General features: G+C 42.0%; 1 protein-coding gene across 5 annotated transcripts in view; it reads left to right on the top strand.

Annotated features, from left to right (window-relative positions):
- The window catches only part of RFX3 (regulatory factor X3), a 122,045-nt gene extending 100,331 nt beyond the window's left edge, over positions 1–21,714 (top strand). For 3 of the 5 annotated variants that reach the window (XM_077921550.1, XM_077921551.1, XM_077921548.1), the window contains 6 exons: positions 2,560–2,657; positions 4,433–4,582; positions 7,026–7,234; positions 9,471–9,624; positions 11,333–11,375; positions 12,290–21,714. In XM_077921550.1, coding sequence (XP_077777676.1) covers positions 2,560–2,657; positions 4,433–4,582; positions 7,026–7,234; positions 9,471–9,624; positions 11,333–11,375; positions 12,290–12,561 — 926 coding nt within the window. In that variant the 3' untranslated portion in view covers positions 12,562–21,714. The remainder of the gene's footprint in view (positions 1–2,559; positions 2,658–4,432; positions 4,583–7,025; positions 7,235–9,470; positions 9,625–11,332; positions 11,376–12,289) is intronic. The other 2 variants (XR_013391171.1, XM_077921549.1) reach the window with 2 other exon arrangements.
- The last annotated feature ends 4,915 nt before the right edge of the window (positions 21,715–26,629 follow it).

Here is a 26,629-nt window from a genome sequence, read left to right as displayed (position 1 = left end):
TAGTCATGTGTGCAGATTGTAATTTTGGTTGATTTATTTAAATATTTATATCCTGCTTTTCATTCCCAACACACACACTCCAGTTGAAATCAATTTAAAACCTTAGAAAAGAACTGAAGAGCAATGGAAGCATGATTCCCTTAGTTAAGTCTGATATCTCTGTAGAAAGAAATGTGCTGTGTGTTTTAACAGACTGATTATTTCATAGGTAGGTGTTATGGAGCTGTTCAAGCCTCATTTGTAATTGAACTTCAATATGATTCATGCTATTTTAAAAGAGCACAGAGCTTTTTATGGATAACTACTATGACCGGTTTTAGTACTAGTAATTAATATTTAGCTAGTGTTTCACATTTATTTAGCACCGTGCGCTGAGGTGTTGAGGTGTGCAATTGACAGGATGTTGCCCTTGGTCATCTACATGAGCCAGAATCTAGAGAACCTCAAGCATCTTCAGAGGTGCTGTGTGTGCCTGCTCCTTCGCTCAAATGGCTCTTGTGACTTATGGCGTGTTTATGAGAGCCCCCTCCCCACAGCCTTGGAGGGGGGCATGTGAGAAGAAGGATGGAGAAGCCTGCCCTTTCCATTTTAGTCCTAGAAAGTTACACAAGTCAGACATGCAACAAAATACTGTTCCTGCTCTCTGTGCTAGTTAGTGAGCCATGTTGTCCTACAAGAGACCCCCCCCCACCTCAGATTCATTTTTTTCCACCCTAGCAGTCACCATTCAATGGCCCATTTCTCATTCAGCTTTTTGCTGCGGGGAGAGAGCTTGGTGTTTTTCCCTCAAGCTTTCTTTTTGTGCTTCTACATACACCTGCAACAAACTGATCTGTCCACGTTATGCGTGGATGGTGTCATTTGAGCGCATCAGCAATGGCTCTTATACAGGAAAATTTGGAAAAGGGGGAATGATCTGCTTACCTTATTCTTTTGACATTGCTTCTTTCAAATGTTAAAACAGTAGTTTTACTAACTCCCATATCAATGAAAGCAAATAAGATACAGGGAAAGTCAAATTTTAATTACAAATTTCCTATCTCTTTATCCCAGTGCTAGATGTCTCAGCATATATCCTTGTTCCACCACTATTCTTATGCCAGAAACCTACTGAAAATTTTATGAACTTCCCATCTCTTTAATTAAGACAGTGTACATGCTTAATTAGGGCATGACAAACAGCAAGGCAGATTCTAATGCCATTCTATGATGGGAGTTGACTCCCCTTTCTATTGGTTGGGTGCATGGTTATAATTTTATAGGCAAACTGTATGCTTTATGCTGTTGACTAGATCTAGTTTATAAATGTGTCATTAGTTAAAAGTGTCTGAATTGAAATCATGAAATATGTCCCCTTGTAGGTACATAAAGAGGCTCCCTAAATTGTGGTGAGACAGAAAGTGTGTGTGTGTGTGTGTGTGTGTGTGTGTGTGTGTGTTCCATAGATATTTAAAGAGTCACTGAATAGGTAGGGTTAGTTTGTGTGTGCTCACTTTAAAAACAGAGTTTTTTAATGTGTTTTAAAGCATCAATAAACTCTAAGAAAAGCAGAGACTTTCAGTGAGGTTGACTGACATTCAAGCGACACCCAAAAATCTAACAACTGCCTGAGAATGTTAGGAGCGCTTGGTTTAAAAGAGTCACAATAAAAATTCAAATTAGAATGCATAACACAGATCTGTATTGAAACAATCAGTAGAAATACTACATAAAAATCAGTTTGCATAATTGTGTCAGTACCAGTCTAAAAGGTCGTACTTTCCCTCTCCCAGAGTGAATATCAATATTTCAGAGAAGAGTCACTGGCCTGGATCACATGTAACACTCAGCCATGATTTAGCACTGTGTGGATGAGCCATCAGGAGCTCAAGCCAAACACCAAACTCACACATTGTCCTCCTCTCAGCAGCAGGATGACTTCTGCCAAGTTGAGTCCTTTCAAAGAATCTCAGTTTAGATTTACGTACAAACTGCGGATCATAGTTTATGATAAAACAATGCTTAGTTTCTAAATGGGACAACTTCAAATCACAAGTTACTGTTAGGTGCAAACCCAGCATTGCCATGTTGCACTGTAACTGCACAGCAGCGGCAAGATCTAGGCCCTTGTCTGACGATGTACTTACAGTCTAGAGTGGATCTTGCAATGCTTGTTCTCTCCTACCTGCTGTGCAGTTAGGCAGTGATCTGTTGCTTCCCCTTCTTTAGGTCTAGTCTTTAGTGCAAGAGTGAACCTGTGAGAGTGAGCTGTACTGGTGCTGACTCCCATGGTGGAGTGTTCCTCCCCCAAAATGGTGCTTTCTTCCCATCTGAAGTGGCACAGTCAAGATAGAGGTTTACTGCCTCGGTGAGAACTGGAACCACGAACATTAGATAGTCATTGTTCGATGGCTGTAGTACTACCTTTAATTCTATGTGGGATTTATACTAATTGTTCCTATCATGGTTATCATTTGCTCCCTCGCTGTTCTCTGTAGTTGTAATAGTCAAGGACGTTGATCTTTAAATACCTACATGCCTTGACTTTTTTTCATTTGTTTTGTATTCTTTTATGCATAGGTGCCTTGACCCAAGCCATTCGCAATTTTGCAAAAAGCCTTGAAGGTTGGCTTTCCAATGCCATGAACAATATTCCACAGAGAATGATTCAAACCAAGGTAAATGCCTTCTAAACAATTTGGAACAAAAATGACATTGCAGAGACACAAATAAAACATAATTGTTAAGAGTCAGTGCCAGAAGCATCTCTTTAAAGAAGAGCATGCAAAATTTAGCCTTCATTTAATTGCATTATTATTATTATTAGTGTCCCCCCCTTACGTGTGATCAACTTGCAAATGACCACATATATGCATGGTGCCAGGAAATAAATAATTTGATTCAAACCTGGCAATGGCAGCAGAGAGCTGGAGAGTCCTTTTGGCTCGCAAGGACCTGGAGCCTGAAGAGGGTGTCAGGAAGGGTGGAGGAAGAGACCGGAGGCTCAGCGGGGTTTTGTTTTGGCTGCTCAGCCTCCCTGCCTAACAGCTGGTGTACAGGAGAGCCCAGCAGCTGCCACCCCTGCTTTCCCTCTTGTCCTTCAGCCTCCTGCTGGCCCCAGAGCTTCAACTCTCGTTGTGGATGTTTCTAGATACAGTGGTACCTCGGGTTAAGTACTTAATTCGTTCCGGAGGTCCGTTCTCAACCTGAAGCACCACTTTAGCTAATGCGGCCTCCTGCTGCGGCTGCGCTGCCGGAGCCCGATTTCTGTTCTTATCCTGAAGCAAAGTGCTTAACCTGAAGCACTATTTCTGGGTTAGCGGAATGTGTAACCTGAAGCGTATGTAACCTGAGGTACCACTGTACAGTATTTTTGGTATGGATTGAAGAGAGAGCGACAGAGAGGGTGTTTAAAAGGTGCTCCCCACTTTACGTATTTCACTTATACGCACAGGTGCCCAAAACATAACACCTGTGGGGGGGGGGCACCTGTATATATTGATTTATACCTTGCCTTTTCCCCTGACAGGGACTCAAGGCAGCTTCATTATTACTGACAACATACATAGTTTTCTACAGATGTCAAAAACTAGGCGCTTTAAATGGCATGGTGTTGAACACTTTATTTGCTTGTGTACTTCTTCATTGTATGCTGAAGATCCAAGAGAGGGTCTTATGTACTTGTCAGAGAATGGGAGACGATTATATGAATTCTAGTAGAACTATGTCTTCCGGGTCTCTCCAGTTTCCATCTCCTGTGCAGAACTCTTGCCTTGCCTTTACCTGCTTCTCTGCCTTATCCCCATGAGTAGGGCAGGAAAAACCTTTTGCAATGTGTGGCTGTATTATTCTTGCACTGCTGTATCCCACAAGCAGGAGCTGCCACATTCTCATTATCTTACTTTCTAAGAAAAGGTTGACAGGCAGGAGTGAACATGGTCTATCTCAGTGAAGATAAGTGAAAATGAAGATGAGTGAAAATAACAACAACAACAACAACAACAATTTATTATTTATACCCCGCCCATCTGGCTGAGTTTTCCCAGCCACTCTGGGCGGCTCCCAATCAAGTGTTAAAAACAGTACAGCGTTAAATATTAAAAACTTCCCTGAACAGGGCTGCCTTCAGATGTCTTTTAAAGATAGGATAGCTGCTTATTTCCTTCAGGGAGGGTGTTCCACAGGGCGGGCACCACTACCGAGAAGGCCCTCTGTCTGGTTCCCTGTAACCTCACTTCTCACAATGAGGGAACCTCCAGAAGGCCCTCTGCGCTGGATCTCAGTGTCTGGGCTGAACGATGGGGGTGGAGACGCTCCTTCAGGTATACAGGACCGAGGCTGTTTAGGGCTTTAAAGGTCAGCACCAACACCTTGAATTGTGCTCAGAAATGTCCTGGTCTGTCTCATCTCTGTGCGTTTGTGTGCGTGAGGCTCTAGTCTTCCTTCTCCTCAGGTTGCCGCTGTAAGTGCCTTTGCTCAGACTCTGCGAAGATACACATCTCTGAATCATCTGGCTCAGGCAGCACGGGCTGTACTGCAGAACACGTCTCAAATCAACCAGATGCTCAATGACCTCAACCGTGTAGATTTTGCCAATGTCCAGGTAGGCAGAAAGTTAGCAGTAAGCATATACGACTGCTCTTGTTTCCCCTCCTCTTGTGTCTTAGTTTGCAGTGCCAGTTTCATCTACAAAAATGGCTACAAAAATGTTTCATTTCTATAGAAAAGGTATACATAACTGAAACATGTCGGCTTATAGCTCAGCCTCCTTGCAAAGAAATAACTGTGAAACATTTCTTCAGCTTGGAATCTTTCAGGTGTTCCAATCTCGTACTTTTAGAAAACATATGGATTGCTGACAAAGTACTGGGGTGTTTCCCAGTACCAGTATCCGTGCATCGGTGGTCTATAGACAAGGATCCTCTAAGCCAAGGTCATAAGAAAATGTTGTGTAGAGCATTTGAAATGATAAAATAAGTTACTTAAAATAACCCATACACATGAGATGAGAATCAAGAACAAAAATTAAATGCCCATTTCCACCCTTTCTCTCTCCAGCTGTATCACCCCCAAATCTATCCCTTTCTCACTGGATCTTACATTAGACCTGCCACCACACAGTGATCAGATTTGAGACTTGTGGGGTCATTTTCTTAGTCCTGAGATCAACCAACCAGAGCCCAGTGCAAATGACAAAAAAACAAAATCAAAGAATGTTAAGCCAAAGAATTGGCTTTGATTGAGACTTACAATCCTTCCACACACAAAACAATGCCTGGTTACGCCAGGCTTTCTTCATTTCAACAGTATAGGTTTGGGTGAGGGGAAAGTCATTGCCCCCTGCTATTAGTAAAAAAATTTGGAATAAGACATCCAAGGTGATATACTGGAAATCTCCCTGAGATTTTCCTGTAGATCAGAGCTGTCATAAGCCCACCACTTGCAGCTAAGGATGGCAAAGATTCGCATTTGCCTGTGGTTCTTCTGAAGCACTTGATATCAAATGTTAACTAAGATGTGCAGCCTTTTTCACCAGTGAGAATGACAAACTAGAACCACATTGGAATTGCAGTACAAATTACTCATAAGATTTGGCAAACTTGTCACAAATTGATCCACCAAAAGCCAATTTAGTTCTTAAAGTTCTCACTTGAGAGCAAATGAGGACAAGTTCAATATCAGGCTTAGGCCTGTGGACAACTAAACCTTCCTGAACATTAACATAAAAATAAGTTAGAAAGTCCATTCAGAAAGGAAGAGCACAAGCACTCCAGGAAGAAGCTGGAGATCATGTAGCTTTATATTTTTTGTATCTATCGTATTTTTCGCTCTATAGGCTGCACTTTTTCCCCTCCAAAAATTAAGGGGAAATGTGTGTGCGTCCTATGGAGCGAATGCAGGCTCCTTGGCTTCAGCGATAGCAACGCGAAGCCTCCAAAGCGCAGAGGGAGCGCTCCCTCCATGCTCCGGAGACTACGCATTGCTTTCGCTGAAGCCTGGAGAGCGAGAGGGGTCGGTGCGCACCGACCCCTCTCGCTCTCCAGGCTTTAGGGATAGCTGCCTGAAGCCTTTGGAGCGCAGCAGGACCTCGCGCTGTGCTCCAAAGGCTTCAGGCGGCTATCCTGGCTTCAGCAGAGCTGCGCAGTGCCCCTTCAGCAAAGCGGGAGGAGAAATGGAAGGGGCTCCATTTCTCCTGCCGCTTCGCTGAAGGGGCGCTGAGCAGAGAGGGGGAGATTTTTTTTTCTTGTTCTCCCCCTCTAAAACAAGGTGCGTCCTATGGTCGGGTGCATCCTATAGAACGAAAAATACGGTATTTCTTGACTTCAAAAATGCTACCCTATAGTAAGAGTTGGAATAAAAAAGCAGACCTTGGACAAAAAAGGGTGCAAAATGTCACTTCTTAAAATGCAGCCCTTACTTCACTTGCAAGCTCAATGTTGGGTGTCCTTCCTTTGATGCCATCCCTTCCTCCTCCTCGCTTTCTGACACCCAACTTGAAGCATCATCAGCATTATGAGGGTTGAGGTGCAGGTGAGCAGCTCCTCGGCCTCTGCCTCACTTCCTCCCCTGGCTGCCACAGCACAGCTGCAGCCGCCAACCTGGCCTTGTCAACTGCACAACTGCCCGCTTGGTCCCCATCCTCTTCTCTCTAGCTTCACAGCAGTGATGCTGTTGCTGCTGTTGCTGTTTATCACCTCTGCCTCCTCGCCTGCTTGTGAGGTTGTGTGGTTTGCAGTTTGCAGACACAGCTAGAGCTGTGTCTATGTGCTTGAAGCTGGAAATGGAGAGCAAGTGTGGTGCCAGCAGTCGCAGCAGCAGCACTCTCTCTTCCGGACTCCCTTTGTTCTGGTGCAGCACAAGCTGAGAACCTTCCCTGAGAGATGAACAGCCCTGACAAATCAGCAGCTCTGAGCCTGCTGCCAACCCTGCAGATTAAAAAAACAAACCTGCTGTCCCTTGATGTGCCCATGGGCTGCTTTTCTTCTCTGCCGTCTCTTAAGTTCCCATAACTGGATTCTTCTTGTGCCTTTTTTATACTGGGACAGGAGCAGGCTTCCTGGGTGTGCCAGTGTGATGACAACATGGTGCAGAGGTTGGAAACAGATTTCAAGATGACTCTTCAGCAGCAGAGCACTCTGGAGCAGTGGGCGGCCTGGCTTGACAACGTCATGATGCAAGCACTGAAACCGTACGAAGGAAGGCCGAGTTTTCCTAAAGCAGCACGGCAATTTCTCTTAAAGTGGTCTTTCTACAGGTCAGTGCCTTAGCAGACTCTGAACAATTGGTGCTCTGTCACAAGCACACAGTCTTTTATCTTACTAACAACACAAGTGAACTTTGTGGCATTTACCATATATGCCGCCACCACCTAAAAAATAATGTTTGAGGGCGCTTACCACCTAAAAGTTTTTTTCAGAGGTGGAGGGGAGTAACAAGAGAGAAACATGAGCAAGTGCAGTTACATATACTTAGGCTTTGTTGTGTTTGGGAATTACAACTTTGAAGTATTATTAACTATTATACCTTCCTTCCTTGGAACTATCTGATGTCTTTGTGGGTCCCCAAAATGAGTCAATTATTGCTGAGATAATTATTAACCTCATACTTAAGATCAGAACTCAATTTTTGATATAGGTAATGTGATCCTTGTGGTTAATGAATAGGTATTGTCAATCTAGTCCTACCATTTGTGGCAGCCACTGTAGGGTGACTTTTCTGCAGGGTGATTTTTCCAGGCTGGGCCTTTCTGTTGACTGTAGGTTGCTTCCGTTAAAAAGGCTGTATATATTAGGCATGGGACTCTATTCAGAGTTGTAATACATGGTGCTTCTAAGCACAGCACTGAGTAACCAAAGCCGTGGCTATATATTTGCTGCATCATTTCACCCATATGCCAAGATAAGTGATATTGACCCACACAATGGAAGGGACCCTGCAGGAAAATTCTGGCTTTGTACACAAGCAGTAGAAGACCTCTATCATTATGTACTATATTGCCCTCTGTATCCTGAACGGAGAGCTAAGTATCGTATTTTTCACTCTATTTTTCGCTCTATAGGACGCACTTTTCCCCCTCCAAAAATTAAGGGGAAATGTGTGTGCGTCCTATGGAGCGAATGGAAGCTCCTTGGCTTCAGCGATAGCAACGCGAAGCGTCCGAAGCGCAGAGGGAGTGCTCCCTCCGTGCTCCGGAGGCTACGCGTTGCTTTCGCTGAAGCCTGGAGGGGTGCGCACCGACCCCTCTCGCTCTCCAGGCTTCAGGGATAGCCGCCTGAAGCCTTTGGAGCGCAGTGAGAACTTGCGCTGCGCTCCAAAGGCTTCAGGTTCCATTTGCTGAAGCCGGGAGAGCAAGACTCTCTTGGCTTCAGCAGAGAGGGAGAGCTGCGCAGTGCCCCTTCAGTGAAGCGGGAGGAGAAATGGAAGGGGCTCCGTTTCTCCTGCCGCTTCGCTGAAGGGGCGCTGAGCAGAGAGGGGGAGAATTTTTTTTCTTGTTCTCCCCCTCTAAAACAAGGTGCGTCCTATGGTCCGGTGCGTCCTATAGAGCAAAAAATACTGTATATTCTGGAATTAATGTGTGAGATGCCTGATGTGGACGACTGAATGAAAATCACGTAGTTATTGTCTGGCACGGAGAAGTTTGTGACCGACAACGTTGCAAGATTTGCAGTTGCAGCCCAGAAACAGAAGAATGTTCATTAAAGATATTATGGTGGACTGTAAAGTTTGATCGGCAATGTAATATAGAAACTGATCCGTGTTGGTCTGTATTTTAAGATATATCTGTATACATTGGTTAACTCTGCTTTTTAACCGTGTATTTCTGCACATTCTATATAGTATGTATAGGATGTACCTTTCTTTCTGCTGGTGCTTGAAATGACCATGATGGTCATAACAAAAATTGAATTTGACCAAGAGAATGGATATAACAGTACAGTAAATTGTAGTTTATCATTATGCGAATAAGCCTCATGTTCACACCTTGCCCTTCTCTCTTCTACTCCAGCACAGATAAATCGAGGAAACTTGAACCATCTGTTTCCTAGCTGCTGTTTATTATAATGCCCAAAAAGGACAGACTGTTTTTAGCTTAAACCATGGTTTATTAAAACACGCTGGGATCAAAGAATGGTTTGTTGTAGTTTAAGTTAACCAGAGTTCCCCATTTGGGTGTAACAAGAAACTTTGGTTAGCTTAAATCAGGAAGCAAAAACTTCAGATTCCCTGTGGCTGCTCCAGAGGAGGAGGGGTGAGCAGACAAACCCAAAGCTCACTTCTGTTCATTCATGTTGCTCTAAACCATCGTTTAATGTTACATCCCAACTGGGCCATTTACACATTAATAGAACTTTCTAAATGCAATGTAAATAAGCATATTTTCCTAAGTGGTTTGATTTTTCAGAATTATTTTGGATAACTTTGGAAATTAAGTCAGAGGTTTCTGAAGTAATTATGGAATGATCATATTTCCCATTTTTATTTTTATACAGCTCAATGGTTATTCGAGATTTAACCTTGCGCAGTGCTGCTAGCTTTGGTTCTTTTCATCTGATCCGTCTATTGTATGACGAATACATGTTTTACTTAGTTGAACATCGTGTTGCTCAAGCCACAGGAGAGACACCTATTGCGGTTATGGGAGAAGTAAGTCCACAGCCAGAACACTTTTCCAGCTGATAAAATTGAATTAGAAATAATTTTCTCTAAAGTGTATTCAGTTAAGAAATAAATGTGTCTTGTGGGGAATACATGGGATAATTGTTGGACTGAAATCTCTTTATGTAAGATTTGGGTGTGACAGATGTAAAATCCAATTTTCAGTTGTAGTATCTAATACTTTAGTTTCTGAAACCATGCTGAATTGCTCATTCTAGTTTGTCAGAATGTATCTGTTCATGCTGAGTTTTTCCCTAAGTACCAAACCTCAAAATGTCCTCTTTGAGTCTATAATTTTCCAATATCCAAAATTCATATTTGAGACCTCTGGGTATAGGGTGGTATATAAATTCTAATAATAATAATAATAATAATAATAATAATAATAATAATACAATTTGTGTGGTATATAAATTCAAATAGTAGTAGTAGTAGTAGTAATAATAATAATAATAATAATAATAATAATAATAATAATAATACAATTTGTGCTGTCACCATGGCATGGCACATCAGTGAATGAAGTCAGATCATTCACATCCTTCCTTTGCTTCTTCCTAGAGTAAAGAAAGTTCTTGTTTTCCTCTCAAAATTGGTATTTCTTATCATCCAAATAGTGATCTTCTTATTAATTAACTCCTAATCACCCTCAGAGATTTTGTATCAAAATTGTGTATGACGAGAACTTGAGAAAATGTGCTGCCTGCCTTTTTAATTGAAAGTAATAATAAGCCTTAAAATAGAATGCTTGCATCCTATTTGCTTACTGTGGCTTTTCTCGACATATCAAGCTTATGCAAGGAACTTCTTGCTTGTCTTGTATACCACACAATAATTATTTCTGTTTCTTGGGCTAAAATCCGCAAGAGTGTCTTGTGAGGAAAGGTGCCAAGTAGGCAAAGAGTGTGCCTTGCCTCCACTCACCAAGTGTCACAGCCATTGTTGTTGCCTTTTCTGTTGTCAAATGCTTCCTTTTGAATGCTGCCATCCACTTTCTCATTCTTTCCTCCCGCTTGGTCTCAAATACTTTTTATAAGTCAGAGTCAGATTAAAAGACTTTGTGCTGTGTGTTAGTATAAACATTTCCTTACCATTCCTGACATCTTCGAACCTTGGAGAAGCCCAGAGGACTGAGGGATGATGCCCCAAAATCTGAACGTAGGGGTCAATCGCTGCTTGTGTTGTTCCTGTGGAGCCAGGGGGACGACTAGATGGGTCAAAGGATTTGACTGCAAGAGAAAATGTTCAGATAATGCAGTGTGTGTGTGTGTGTGTGTGTGTGTGTGTGTGTGTGTGTGTGAGTGAGAGAGAGAGAGAGAGAGAGAGAGAGAGAGAGAGATCTCCGAGGCCCTTCTTCATGTACCCTCTCCACAAGAAGTTCAGAGGATTGGAGCCCGAGAAGGGGTCTTTTCCGCAGTGGCTCCTCATTTGTGGAATGTTCTGCCTGGCGACATTAGCCTGATGCCTTCAGTAGATATCTTTAGGCGCCAGGCAGAAATATTCCTCTTATCCTCTTAAACAATCTATGGCCTTTTAAATGTGCCTGTGGGACATTGGGGTTTTTTTTTTGTTGCTGCATTATGTATTGTTGTGTTTTTATATTGTAAACTGCGCTGTGATGCTCGGGTGAAGGGCAGTATAGGAATTTTAACAATAATATTTATCTATCTATTTGTTATGCTTTCCTCCTCTGCAGTTTGGTGATTTAAATGCTGTGTCTCCTGGAAATATGGACAAAGGTCAGTAGGAAGTTTGTTCTAGATCTTGGGTTGCACCCAGAGAATTGCAAGTAGAATTTGGCTTGTGCAGTGGTGCTTTCTTAATCTCACCTCCCTGCTACAGCTCTCTTTTCTCTCCAAAAATCCATTTGGAGGATCAGAGAACCCTCTGGAAATCAACAGGATTGCGGGGGGTGGGACATCTTGCATGAACAGAAATGCGTTTCTCCATTGGAGACTAGGACCCCACCAAGTGGGATATCGTTATTCTTGCCTTGTTTGAAAGACAGAAATAGCAAACTGATGGTGTTCTAGCGTCCCCTTAGAAACACCTCTCAGGGGAGTATCAGCAGTACCTTCTGCTCATACAAAGCACCACTGGATCCAGGAACAGGCGAAGCTGTGAAACGTGTGTACCGTGTAATATTTAAAACTGTTCCAGAATAATGGACAAATCAGGCTTAATGAAACCAGTATGACACAATGCCGAACCCTGTTTAAACCAGTTTAAACCCTGGTCAGAGGTTATGAGAATGAGAGATCGGTATACACTGAGATAATATAGTTCTGAAACCGGAACATAATAGGCATGTAGATTATAGGAAATCTTGATTACCATGAAACACGGACAGAATCCGCAGTATGATAGTTAGGATGACTGAAAGTAGAATAACAGAATCATAGAATTGTCGAGTTGGGGGGGGGGGGTAGCCTGGAGAGTCACCTAGTCCAACCCCCTGCAATGCAGGAATAATTCAACCTGCACCTGCAAGTTTAGGAAATAGTGAATTATATGACTAACTGGGTACACACAGATGCACCTGCACGTTTGCCTCGTTGCTCTTTGCTGGGGTCCCAAACTGGGAACAGTTGATACTTCGGGAAATGGTCGGGTTGCTAAACAATTCCATCTCCCAATCCTCTGGCTCTTTCAGATTGCAGGATTCATGGTGGTTTTATTTGTGCAGATGAAGGTAGCGAAGTGGAAAGCGAAATGGACGAAGAGCTGGATGACTCCGGAGAGCCGCAAGCCAAGAGAGAGAAGAGTGACCTGAGCCAAGCCTTCCAGGTGGGCTGCCTGCAACCCGTCCTGGAGAGCGGAGTTCAGCAGAGCCTGCTGGGCCCCCTGCACAATGAGCACATTGTGACAGCCACGCAAACGATCAGACAATGCAGTGCCACTGGAAACACGTATACTGCAGTCTAACAGATATTAAAGCTCTTTTTTTTTCCAGATTATATTAGCCCTGTTGATGTTGGGCTTATCCTGGGGGAGGGGAGGGATGCGAAAAAAGAAGTCTGAAGGTCGACTGTTGTCAAATTTTATCTGTGCTTGAACATTACTTTTACTGGAGTTGTGAAATGAAATGAGTGTATGTATTTCTCCAGGTCTCTTTTGGAAAAGAAAAAAAAAAAATTGGTAAATACAATCATTTTACACTGGCCGCTTAATATAAAGAGTTTTCTTAGTTTCAAGAGTCAAGAAGCGTTTTTGAGAAGCTTAATGTTAATGTTTTTGTCCTCTTTATAATTAAAAGTAATTTAATTTTTCATAGTTTTTACAAAATATTTTAATGTTAACTGTTAGTCATGGTGATTTCGTATAAATAGGGTTTTAATTAATTGCACTCTGAAATATCAAGAATTTTCCTCTTTGATTTACACTGGAGGCCTGCTCATTTGATAGCAGCTGCATTAAACTTGTTATAGGAAAGGCAGCTTTCATTGGACAGAACTGGAAGATGCTATTTTGATACATTTCAGAGTGTTCAGGGGTTATATTGGAAATTTTATTATGATGCTAGAGAACATAGACTGTCGTCTTTCTCAGAGGAAGAGCGATTCTCACGGTTGCAGGATAAATGAGAGCTCTGATCACATGTGGCAATGTGTACTTAATTCATGTACACAGGACACCATTACAGACAATGCAATCTTCCTTTTCAAAAAAGAATCAGTTATTTGCGTACCAGCTCCTCTCTTTTAAGACTACTGATTTCAGGTGCCGTCTGCCCAAGCAGCCGACTCTGTGCAACCTCCGCTGGCTTCAGTTGAGCTTGCAGCAGAGTTGGAGCCTGTCCTGGGGGGATGATGCACCACATAAACACAGGGGACCACCACCCAGATGCTTTCTGCTCTTCAGTGGGACTGTCGATGCTAGAGACTGAAGCTAGAAAAAGGAAAGAAAAGCATCTTGATTATTATTTTTTAAGTGTACGTACTACTTATGCTGAACTGGACATGCAGGAAACCATTCCTTTCAGATGACTTTTTTTATTCCATGTCCTTTTCCCCGTGATAGTTCAATCTGCTGCTCTTGTTAAAGATAGTTTATAGGATGCAAGGAATGTAGCAACCTGCATTGTAACTTTGCTCAAAATAATTCCTGGTTCTTAAGTGGATTTCATTTTATACAAAAATGTTTAAAAGGCAGTGAAACTGGCACATGTCACTTGTACTTATTTCCCAATTGCGTAGAATTTGAATAGGTGGCTAGACGGACCATTGCCATTTAAGAATGTACATCAGGGATCATTGTACCTCGGCTATTACATGGTGCCTTAAACAGAACTGAAGCTAAGATTTTCTTGTTAATAACTCTTGCATTGATTCAGCAAAGTGTGCCTGTCTTCTTTCTTTCTCCCCTCCTCCCCCAAGTCCCCAAACAGTAGAAGGGCAGGTTACATAGTTTTCAAAAATCAAGATTTTCTTTATTTATTTATTAGATACACTATCCCGCTTAGAGTGACGGCATATTTCTTCTTTATAGCTGAATTTCACTTTATTACTAATCAGATTTTCTTGGTGGGGAGGGGAGTGTATGAAAAACAAAACTAGCTTTAACAATGTCAAAGGTCAACAAAATAGGTTAGCCAATTTCCAAACAAGAATTTATATATATTTCTAAACCCTTATCTACTTTTAATTTTTAAAAAGTAAAGTAAGCAAAACTTTTTAAAGCAGCATATAGTTACAATTTGTGCACATGTGGGGGGTCAGTCTGCTGTTTCATTTACTGGTTAAATCATACTATATGTGGGGTTTTTTTGTTTTGCTTTTGTCTAATGACCTGTTACAAGTATAATGGATTAAACATGTCATTGGTTGAAAATATACCTGAATTTCCTTAGTTTGATCAAAACAAACCAAAAATGAAGGAAAGCACAAAGAAAATTCACAGACTCTATAGCGCAAGGCCCATGTCAAATATTCAGAGCCTTGTTTGTCATTTGTCTGAAAGACGATATTTAAGGTTAGAGTCACCACATGCTTGAACAGCAAGGAGAAATTGTTGGTATATTTATAGCACACAAGTTTGATCCTAGGTTTTTCATGTTTCAAGAATTTCTAAAGATTTACTAATTTTTTAATTTAAACATTTATACTTCTAAACCAAGCTTTATGAATTTTCTTAAAGTTGCAAAATTCGAGGCCCACTGGCAGAGCGGCCAGGCAAGATATTGCGCCTGGTCATTCCTGCCACATTGTTTAACTTATGCTGATATGATTCCATGATCATTCTGTTTCCTCTGTTATTTAAATGTGTCCCCATCCCCCCGCTCAAAATCCATCACGTCTGTACCCCTCACCTTTTTTAAAGAAATCTAAGCTGTGATACTTACTCCCTCTCATTGTGCATTATGAAATGTTTACACTTAAATACAGTGAAATTAAATGTAAAAACAAAGAAACACTTTTCAGCATAGTTTTTTAAGGCTCTAGTAAGGAGATTAGATTTATTTACTGATAATAATCCTTTGAGATGGCAAACTTGTATGTTTTCTAATCATTGTCCTTTTCATTATTGTTGAATTTTGTTCATGCAGCGAAATGACAAAGATGCAAATTTAGTTTTCTGAGAGAGACAGGCCTTGTAAATCCTCTGTAAGTCAACTCTTTTCGCCTTCCCACCTTAGTTGATCACTGTATTCAAGGTGCCAAAAAGATCAATATATAATTTTATCTTATGTCAAGTTTTCTGATTAAAAGGTGACATTCTAGTCTGTAATGGAACCAGGTAAATAAGATGGATCTCTGCAGCCACATATTCATCCAAAAATGCTCTGATAAGCTAATATTTGTAAAAAATGGAATACTAGTTTTGATCAATCCAAATGTGCGTATTTTTATCACTTAATTTAGTGGCAGTTGATCATTTCTGCTTTTCTATTTATTGGTCTCACAAATAAGGTGAGTCCTCTGCCCTGCATTGTCCCCACAGACCCTTCCGCGTAATCATGAAGTCACATCAAGGGAGCTTTCTGACACTCCACTCTTTGTGCCTATATCCTTTCAGCATTCCTTGCAAAATGTGGCTGGGATTCCCAGACTCCCCTGCATGTGCCCAAGTGCATCTGTGCCCCTAACCCAGAGGGCTGCCCCAAGTCCCTCTTCCCACCCCAGATCCTTTGGACCTTAGATGTTGCCCCAGAATCCCCCCAACTTGCCTTGGGTAGGAAACCTCAGACCCATAGAGGGCTTTGAATCTTGGAGATGAATTTAAACAAAATCACAATTTAACCATCATTCACAACACAAATATTAATATGTCTTAGCACTGACATTACCAGTGCTTTTTTTCTGGGGGGACGCAGGCGTTCGCATACCCCTCAACATTTTGTGAATCTAACTTTGGCCTCATTGAGGGGCAGTATTTCAATATGAGTAGGAAAATGAGAGTACCCCTAAACATATTTTTTTTTAGAAAAAAAGCACTGGACATTACTAACTCTTGATGGCATTGCAGGAGAATAGACTCATAGGATTTGTGTGGCTCCTTTCTTTAAAAGTTGGTTTAAGGAATAATAAGTTTTTAAAATAGGACTTTTTGGCTCTTGTAGAAGTAATGCAGTGATCAATGTAGACACTACTCTGGAAACTTCCTACTCAGAGGCCAGGCCCAGTTTTCATAAGCTCTTCAGGAATGCAAAATAGTTGGTGCTGTCACTTTAAACTTACAAATGTTTGTACTGTCTTGTCGAAATTATTTGCTTTGTGCTTATTTTTGTATTACAACTTGGAATTACGACACTACTTTAGAAATGGATCACCTTTTAAAAAGTTACCAATGTGCAATGTTACCACATTTGGTTCACCGTGCGCGGTGATAATTTAAACAGGACTTGTACTAATGGTACCGTCATTCAGGAATGTACAGATCTACATACAATTTCTTTAATTTAAAACGAGGTATTTTTAAGCATCGGAAACACTTCTCTCAAATTATTTTCAGTAAAGCATTAAATAACTGCATAGTTTTCTCAAGACAAATCAGCAAGGAAATACTTAAGTTTGACTTTTAATTGCAACCTTGTTTCAATAATGGAATAATTTTATATAAGGAATACCTATAGGATTTTTTTTAACTTTCATATAACACTAATTTCGGAATATGTAACACTGATTGGTGAGAGTAGTACCCCTACGTGAAAATTGGGCCCTTATTCCTGCATTACAGGTCAGTCTCTTTTATCTATATGGTTAAAATGAGTTAAGAGGAAGGGGAATGTTAGTACTGTTGCAAGGTTGTTTGGTGACTGAAGAAAACTGGAATAGAAGCATAAATGCAGTGCTTAGTTCTAGTGATAGGAAATTATTTTGATGGTAACGCCTTGCATTAACCCTTTGAGCATTGTAAGCTAATGTGATTGAGACAAATATTTCAGAGACCGCTGGCAAGAGGAGGAGCGCCGTGGCCCCAGCCCTAACCACTATCTGAGATAATGAACACCATGCGCACAGTTTTGCAGGGGAACAGGTCCCAAGAACTCTTAAGAAAATCTAAGGAGTTGTGCCCTACTTCAGAGAACTCTGAATGCTCCCCAAATCCTACTGAAGCAATTACCTTTTTTTGGGGGGGTGGATATTTTTATTTCAAATTTTGTCATTCATAGGGTTGAATATATCCATAGTCATTCTTCAAGTCAGCCCAGGGAATTTTGTGGGACTTGATTTCGATAGGTCTGCTCAAAGTATGACTAAGTTAGGATCCAACCCTGGTTTGCACTTAAATAGGTGTGTCATAGGAACATTGGAAGTTGCCTTATAAAGAGTTAGACCCAGGGGTACACCGAGCTCAGAATTGTCTGTCCCAGGGTTCTTCAACCTTGATCTGTCGCTGGACCACAACTCCCATCATCCTCATCCAGCTTTGCCTGTGGTCAGGGATGATGGGAGTTGTAGTCTAACAACATCTGGGGACCTGAAGTTGATGAACACTGGTCTACCCAGCAGCTCTCCAGGGTTTGGGGCAGGGAACATTCCCAGCCCTGCCTGGATATATCAGGGATTGAAACAGACAACTTCTGCATGCAAAGCACATGGTCTGCCACTGAGTTATGGCCCTTCCCTATTAGACATTTTAAGCATCAAAGATCTGGATGCATTGTAAATGTTTTTCTCAATTTCAGTACTTGAATTTGAGGAGGGCATCTCTGCTGAATACATTTAGAATACTGCCTGCAGCAAACTAGCATTTCTGCTATTTACTGCCTACAGCAAACTAATGTTGCTACTAGTTTAGGGGGAAATTATTTGATCCAAGAAACATGAATTGAAAAGTACCTATATGTTCTTAAAATTAGATACTTAACAAGAAAATAACTTTATTTGAGAATACAGTGGTACCTCGGGTTACAGACGCTTCAGGTTACAGACTCCGCTAACCTAGAAATAGTACCTCGGGTTAAGAACTTTGCTTCAGGATGAGAACAGAAATCGTGCTCCGGCGGCGTGGCAGCAGCAGGAGGCCCCATTAGCTAAAATGGTGCTTCAGGTTAAGAACAGTTTCAGGTTAAGAACGGACCTCCAGAACAAATTAAGTTCTTAACCCAAGGTACCACTGTAGTGGGGAAATCTTGCTAGGCTAGTATATGGGCATGTGTTAAATAGGAAATGTATCTCAGAGACCTGAATTTTGTAAGACATTTGAAGTTCAATTACACATGCCCCCATCCTATAAACCAGGGGGGCTGGCCCATGACCCTCCAGATGTTGGGTCCCAAGTCCTATCAGCCCCAGCCATTAGGGGAGTCAATGTCCAACGAAATACGGAGGGCCACAGTTGAGACGGCCGTGCTGTAGACGGTCTCCCCCAGGGTATTGCTGTGACTACAGTCCAAGGAGCCTCTACAGGCGTTCCTGGGAGAGAACTGGGTGGAATGACAGGTGTCTTGGGATTTTGTTTTGCACCCACTGTTCAGCTGAAGGCAGGCTGCATTTTGAGAGTGGAAATGGCTTTCCTCTCCCGCATTGTGAGCTCCTGTGGTGCTCAGAGAAGCCTTTGGCTGTGCACATAGTTTTCCCGCCAGGCATCTAGTTTTGTTGAGCTGGAGCCTTGATTCACCCCATTTCCCCATTCCCAAGTCTGTTTGTTACTGAATGCAGAGTGGCATATTTCTAAGGAATTCCAAACTTCAGACATTGTGCAGATAAAAATAGGCTGTGGGCGATAGAGCAGTATATGGGTTTTTTTACGTAGTCACAATTGCCAAACCAGCCCAGTCTCTAGATCCGGCCTGTGACCCCCCCAAGTTATGAATCCTGTTGTAGCTGAGGCTCCACCAACCACCCCTTGTTGCTGCTGGACTGGCCCTGTCCCAGTTGCCAGGGTGCGGAGCACCCAGCAGCTCCCAGTAGGTGGCTGGGGAGCTGCCTTTCTCTCGGAGAGTCTCCAGGAGCGCTGGCCTGCTCTCGATAGAGTTCTGCAAGATTCTTGTCCATTGGTTCAATGCATCATCACTAATAAGCAGTTTGCACTGAAGCTGTGGTTATTCTGGAAGGGACTTGGGAGCGCTACGGTTCTCTAACACAAGCCTCTAACCAGCCTTCCCTTATTCTGACAAGCTATTCAAATTAATGTATAATTAAAAATGAATGCAATACTCAAAGGGTTTATGAATTTATTATTCATAATAATTTTACTGTAAATGCTTCTCAGTTTGCATGCCTTGATCATTGCTGCTAGTGATTTTATGTGCCAGTAGAACTGAGTTTACGTTACCAATTTTACTTAATAGTTAAAGCCACTTACAAAGTGACTGCCTGGGGTCTTTTGATTGAAGTAACATGCCTTGATTTCAAAACAGTTTGTGGTTGTTGTTTTTTTAATGATTTTTCTCTCCTCTTTTTTTCGTTCCCTCCCTTCTTTTTCTTTTCATATATATATATGAAGCCCTGAGTAATATTTGGTAAGAATTCTCAGTTCAATTGATTATGTAAAATGAAATACACCAGAATACCCATTGAATGCAAACCATCATCCTACTAAGCCTCATCTCTGTACATTTCACCAAGCACTGATGCTGGGCAGCCTTCCATACAAATCACATAGGAAACGAGTTGAAATTGCCCAGCAGCAATGCCTTGTGGATTGTGCCTTCTGTACCTAGACTTAGCGGAAATCAGGGAGATCTGGTTTAACTGCAGTGAGAACGGGATGGGGCAACAGCTTGCGATTGAGAGGGAAGCAAAACTGTCGAGCAAGACAAGTGTGTGGTCCTTTCCACTTGGTTGTGCGACACTTTTGCAACGACCAGTCACCTTTCGTGGCCAGGTGAGAGACAAATCTTCAGCATGCATGCAAGTACTATATAAATAGGAATCCTTTCATTTCCTAAATTGAAATTTTAACAAGATATATGGCTTGAATGGGTTGTCCACATTAGGATATACCGTATTTTTTGCTCTATAAGACTCACTTTTTCCCTCCTAAAAAGTAAGGGGAAATGTGTGTGTGTGTGTGTGCGTCTTAGGGAGCGAATGCAGGCTGCGCTGCCATCCCAGAAGCCAGAACAGCAAGAGGGATTGCTGCTTTCGCTGCACAGCGATCCCTCTTCTTGTTCTGGCTTCTGAGATTCAGAATATTTTTTTTCTTGTTTTCCTCCTCCAAAAACTAGGTGTGTCTTATGGTCTGGTGCGTCTTACAGAGCGAAAAATACAGTATGTATTATTGCAAAACAGCATAGGAAGTATGGAACCGAGTATAATACTGATTATAAAGAAGGTGCCTATTTAGTACTTCTGTGTTATTTCATTACTACATTCCTATCTCCCTAAGCATCTCACATCAATAAAAGTGAGATTCAGGCCCTGTAATCAGACTTATGTACTAAAAGGACATGGCATGCAAGGGAAGCGATCTTCCTGTTCTGCTGTGGCTCTTCTTTGCTTGGCTCCGGCTGTCGCAGGGCAGCCTGCGAGGGAAGCCGCCTTCTTCCTGGACCAGTGGAGGGGCCAGGCCGGTCTTCCTCTGGCCCCCAAGTTCCCCCTCGCCCCCCTGGCCAATTTCAGAGATGCTGGAGTTCTGCCTTTGGCTCTGCAGCCTCAGGGCAACTTTCGAAAGCAGCCTATTGAAATTCTGATATGGATTTCTTGCACAAGAAGTACAGCCCCAGGTAGTTTAGGGAATTATACCCTCACGTTTTAAATCTTAATTACAGTTTCAAAATAACCAAATAATTTTCAACGTACAGTTATCAAAAACAAAAGTCTAACCAAAGCAGGTTTCTCCTTTTATAACTTAATTTTCCCATTTGAAATTTGACTTTTTTAATAATAGCTAGTGAGGCTGTAAAAAAACAAAACAAACATTTGTGTGCCTTCTTAAAAACTTGGGGAATTTGTGCCTGTCTAATGCGGTTAAATTTAGTTCTTACCATTGCTAACTCTACTATCACTCAGGGCTTTCTTACCTTTGATATAAGTTATTTCACTGTTTTATTTTACAATTTGTTTTTGTTCTTCGTTACGTGCCATCATTTAAATTTCACTTAGTAAGTGGCAGGTCATGCTTTTCAGTCCCACAAGCACAGAAATGCAGGAAACACTCATAGAGCATATTGGATCTTTTTATTTTCAAAATTGACTGAATATATAATGTAAATGAGGTAAGCAACTTTTTGTAGATTGTATGTGTGAGATAATGTAATGTTCTTTTCCAGTTTTTGGATTACAGTTGAATATACTTTTTAATTATTTAAAGAAAACATCTTTACAGAATAACGTGATGGGTTTTGTATAATGTATTTGATTTTGTAAATACGTATTTCCTGATGTGATTTTTGTGAAAATGCTAAATCTTTTAGTATATCATGTCCTCTCAAAATTGGCAGGAGCTAAATAATAGTTTGTGGGCAATTTGTATTGTGTACTGTACAATAACTGGGGAACTTTTATAATTATAAAAATATATATTAACTTTTAGTGTGTTGTTTAAACAAATGACTGGAACATACTAAAGATAGTAGGATTTTTCTGAATATTTCAGACTTGAACTCAGGCTAGCTTTCTTGTGTTTTTCAAAACAAAATTGTGTCTTGTCTTTTAAAATCAATAAATTTGTTTTCTTGTTACAAATATATTTCAAATGTTTCCATTTTTATAGAGGGGTATGGCATCACAATGGTTTATAAGAATATAAAAACCTAAAACCAAACTTCAAAATCAGAAAAGGTTAAAACACGTTAACTAGTTAAAAAAACTAACAATAAAGGAAAGTTAAAAGCAAAAATAAATTTAAAACAAACATTAAATAGACCATGGGGGGGGGGGTGTCATGCTACTTCTTCTTCAGCAATACTTGTTCTTCTATATGCTTGGTAATTCTACTTTTAACACTAGTTTTCCCAGAATAGGCATTAAACTAGCAGGTATATAATTCCCCAAATTCCTCCTGGATTGCTTTTTAAAATATTGGTATTACATTCTTACCAGTGCTCAGGTGCAGAGGCTTGGAGACATGTTTTTGTTAGAAGATCACAAATTTTACATTTGAGTTGTTAAGGGTGGATGACATCCCAGCCCCAGTGATTTGTCAGTTTGTAATTTGTCAGGAAGTCTTAGAACTTGACCTAGTATCTCCATTCAATTGTCCTGTGTCTCAGTTCCTCAGATTCCCTTCCCATGAAAGCGCCACATCTGCTGCTGTGAAGACATATGCAGAGAATTCATGCAGCTTCTCTGCAATCTCCTTTTCCTCATCCAAAGGTCCAACCGCTCCCTCGCTAGTGCAAGTACCGTATTTTTCGCTCTATAGGACGCACCGGACTATAGGAGGGGGAGAACAGGAAAAGAAATTTCTCCCCCTCTCTGCTCAGCGCCCCTTCAGCGAAGCGGCAGGAGAAACGGAGCCCCTTCCATTTCTTCTCCCACTTCGCTGAAGGGGCGCTGCGCAGAGAGGGAAAACTGTGCAGTGCCTCTCCAGCGAAGCGAAGCCTGGGGACCAAGAGGGATCGGTGTGCACCAACCCCTCTCGTTCTCCAGGCGTCAGGCGGCTATCCGCAAGCCTTCGGAGTGCAGCTGGAACTCCTGCTGTGCTCCAAAGGCTTGTGGATAGCTGCCTGAAACCTCCGGGGGCTTCAGGCGGCTTCAGCGAAAGCAACACGAAGCCTCCGGAGCATGGGGGGAGCTCTCCCTCTGCGCTTCGGAGGCTTCACGTTGCTATCGCTGAAACCAAGGAGCCTGCATTCGCTCCATAAGAAGCACATTTTTGAGGGGGGGGAGTGCGTCTTATAGAGCGAAAAATACGGTATTTAGTTTCTAACATTAATTCATGCACCTAATGTTAATCCAATATTCTTTTGTGTGTGCTCTGTAGGATTATGTTTTACTTTGCCACCTTTCAGCAGTTTATCTCCGACACTGTAGAAAATTGGGAAAGTGCCATAATATCTTGTTCTGAACTCCTACAAGTAATCTAAATGCTAACTGGATCACAGCAAAATAACAGAGAAACCCTTTTCTTGGGCATGCAGTGTCAGTGCCTTATTCATTGTTATGAAACATTTGAAAACCGAGTAGCACTATGGAGTTGCGAGGTCTTTTGAAGAAGCAAAACACTTGTTAATAGGAATATCTGACATGTATTCTTGATCCGCATGGATTAAAGCCACAACTGAAAGTTCAGTCACACAGTCTGCACTACTGCCTATTAAATTTAAGCTTTTGGAACTTCTAACTAATAAATTCCTAAGACTATGAAAGATGAATAAATAGGTCTTTTGTAAAATGTTAACAGAAGATGTAGATCTACACAGTCGGTCCATGAATTTTAATAAATGGAAATAACTGCAGCCAGAGTGCTTGGGTTTAACCCAGTTTAGTACTACTGAAGTGAGCAAGTCTAAACTGACTGGTTGCAATCCTGTACCAGCTTAGTGGACGTATACCGTATTCATCTGAACTCAGTAGAGCTTCCTTCTGCATAAATGTGAATTGGAATAGGCTTCCTACCACCAGGACTTTAGCCCAGCAGTTGTTTAGTCCTCAGGCATCCTGCTGTGAAGATTAAGCGAGGTGTGGAATCAGTCAGTTAGATTTTTAGTTTGTAGCCAATGGCCATTCCAGTGCAAGTCACAAAAACAAGCAACACAATCCAAGAATATTTCAGACCTGTCAATCTTCAGAAATGCATGCTTTCAAAATAGGAAATTGTAAAGTTCTTCAAATTATTTTTAATTTTTCTAAAAAAATCTGGACATAAGCAAGCCCTAGGCAATATAGTAGCCCTTAACTTTCTTGCTGCTGGAACATAAAAAGATCTTCTACAGGTGGTGCATTTGTCCTGATTAGATTATCTGCAGCCATCTAAAAGATTCTGAAATGAATAGCAGAGTTATGTGTAAAGGGCAATACCGAATAGACTGCACAATGTCTTCAATCTGTCCTAATCGACATACACAAAGACTGGTCATTTGTTGGCCTATTAAAGAATTTACTGCTCATATTATGTGGGCATCATTTAAAATCTAAGATGACTAAATGCATGCCTAAAGGGGGAAATAAATTAATTCCCTCAGATTGGCAGCCCTTTTATAGTCAGATTTAATTTTAATATACTGAAATGAGAACTTGGAATTCTTCTTATATGCAAATATGTACTCTGTGAATCTCCCACAAAGGGCACGTAGGGATTTATTTTGGATTATATTCAGGGGTTCTTTTCAGCCACAACTCGGTTCCAGCAACTCTCAGGTGGGTGCCATTGCCATCATGAGAGAACAAGGGAGGTGTTCATGGTGAGTTCCAGCACCTCTTTTTCTAGAAAAAATTGTTGTTGTTTAGTTGTTTAGTTGTGTCCGACTCTTCGTGACCCCATGGACCAGAGGATTCCAGGCACTCCTGTCTTCCACTGCCTCCCGCAGTTTGGTCAAACTCATACTGGTAGCTTCGAGAACACTGTCCAGCCGTCTCGTCCTCTGTCATCCCCTTCTCCTTGTGCCCTCCATCTTTCCCAACATCAGGGTCTTTTCCAGGGAGTCTTCTCTTCTCATGAGGTGGCCAAAGGATTGAAGCCTCAGCTTCAGGATCTGTCCTTCCAGTGAGCACTCAGGGCTGATTTCCTTCAGAATGGATAGGTTTGATCTTCTTGCAGTCCATGAGACTCTCAAGAGTCTCCTCCAGCACCAGAATTCAAAAGCATCCATTCTTCGGCAACCAGTCTTCTTTATGGTCCAGCTCTCACTTCCATACATCACTGCTGGGAAAACCATAGCTTGAACTATACGGACCTTTGTTGGCAAGGTGATGTCTCTGCTTTTTAAGATGCTGTCTAGGTTTGTCATTGCTTTTCTCCCAAGAAGCAGGCGTCTTTTAATTTCATGACTGCTGTCACCGTCTGCTGTGATCATGGAGCCCAAGAAAGTAAAATCTCTCACTGCCTTCATTTCTTCCCCTTCTATTTGCCAGGAGGTGATGGGCCCAGGGCTAGAAAAATAGCACTGATTATATATCCAATTCACCTGTACTAGAGCTACCCTGGATTGCTAACAAGCCAGAGATACAGTGGTGCCTCGCAAGACGAAAAGAATCCATTCCGCAAGTCTCTTCGTCTTGCGGTTTTTTCGTCTTGCGAAGCAAGCCCATTAGCGGATTAGCACTATTAGCGGATCAGCTGTTAAGCGGCTTAGCGGCTTGGGGAAAAGGGGGGGGAGGGGAAAAACCCTGCAGGAACTCGCAAGACATTTTCGTCTTGCGAAGCAAACCCATAGGAAATTCGTTATGCGAAGCACCTCCAAAACGGAAAACCCTTTCGTCTAGCGGGTTTTCTGTCTTGCGAGGTATTTGTCTTGCGGGGCACCACTGTACTTTTATCCAAAGCTGTCTTCTCAGATGGCAGAAGGCAGCCACTGGCAGAAGAGGAAGGGAGACAGTTTTTGGCAGTTCCCCCTCCCCCTTGCAGCTGCCCATCCCTCCCTAAATCTGCTCCGGGAGAGTTGAGAGACCTTCTGGAGCAGATTGGAGGTGGATGTACAAAGGGCTGCAGTGAGAGGAGGGAAACTGAATTTCTCTCCCTGTTCTGCAGATTGATACAGCCCTAGAAGCCAGCCAGCATTTCAGAGCATTTGCTGCCCCTTCTGCCTGCATCCCTGGCAGCCGGGTGCCTGGATGGCCCCGTGGCACAGCCCCCTTTCTGTCCTCCCTCTACTGAGTCAGGCCATTGGTCCATGGAGCTCAGTAGTGCCTGCACAGACTGGCAGCAGCATTCCATGGATTCAGGCAGGGTGACACCGGCAGCCCTCCTTGGAGAGGCTGGCGAATGAACTAGACTCTCCTGTGTGCAAAGGCTGCGATAGAAATTCCTGCAGCAGCAGCAGCAGAATAGAGCTGTGCTTAGCTGCTGGGAAAAAAGGGTGGCCGTCCTCATTCATGTCATCATGACATGATGATGTCCTTGAAGAAAATTACAGTTGTGTACTTATCACCATTCAGCTCTTTGTTCTCATGGACAAGTGAGAATAAACTATTGAGCATTTTCAAGCCTGGAACTTGGCTCATGGCTGAGATGCTTAGAAATGCTGCTGTGAATTTTAATCTGTTTTGGTATTTTAACTTTTTGTATGCTTTAAAGTGTTCTGGATTTTCCCAGATTCTTTTTGTAAACTGCTTGGAGGTGTGCTTTTTTAACCCAGCAGTATTATTATTATTATTATTATTATTATTATTATTATTATTATACCCCGTCCATCTGGCTGGGTTTCCCCAGCCACTCTGGGTGGCTTACAGCAGTGTTCCCCAACCTTGGGCCTCCAGCTGTTTTTGGACTACAATTCCCATCATCCTTGACGACTGATCTTGCTAGCGAGGGATGATGGGAGTTGTAGTCCAAAAACAGCTGGAGGCCCAGGGTTGGGGAACACTGGCTTAAAAGCATATCTAAAAACATCATAAAAACATTGAGTGGTAAAAACCTCCCAATACAGGGCTGCCTTCAGATGTCTTCTAAAAGTTGTGTAATTCTTTATCTCCCTGACATCTGAAGGGAGGTATAGAAATAA

Source organism: Podarcis muralis, chromosome 17, assembly GCF_964188315.1.
Source record: "Podarcis muralis chromosome 17, rPodMur119.hap1.1, whole genome shotgun sequence".
Classification (NCBI taxonomy): domain Eukaryota; kingdom Metazoa; phylum Chordata; class Lepidosauria; order Squamata; family Lacertidae; genus Podarcis; species Podarcis muralis.
Note: the sequence above shows the minus strand (reverse complement) of the source record. Positions and strands in the feature narration are given on the sequence as shown.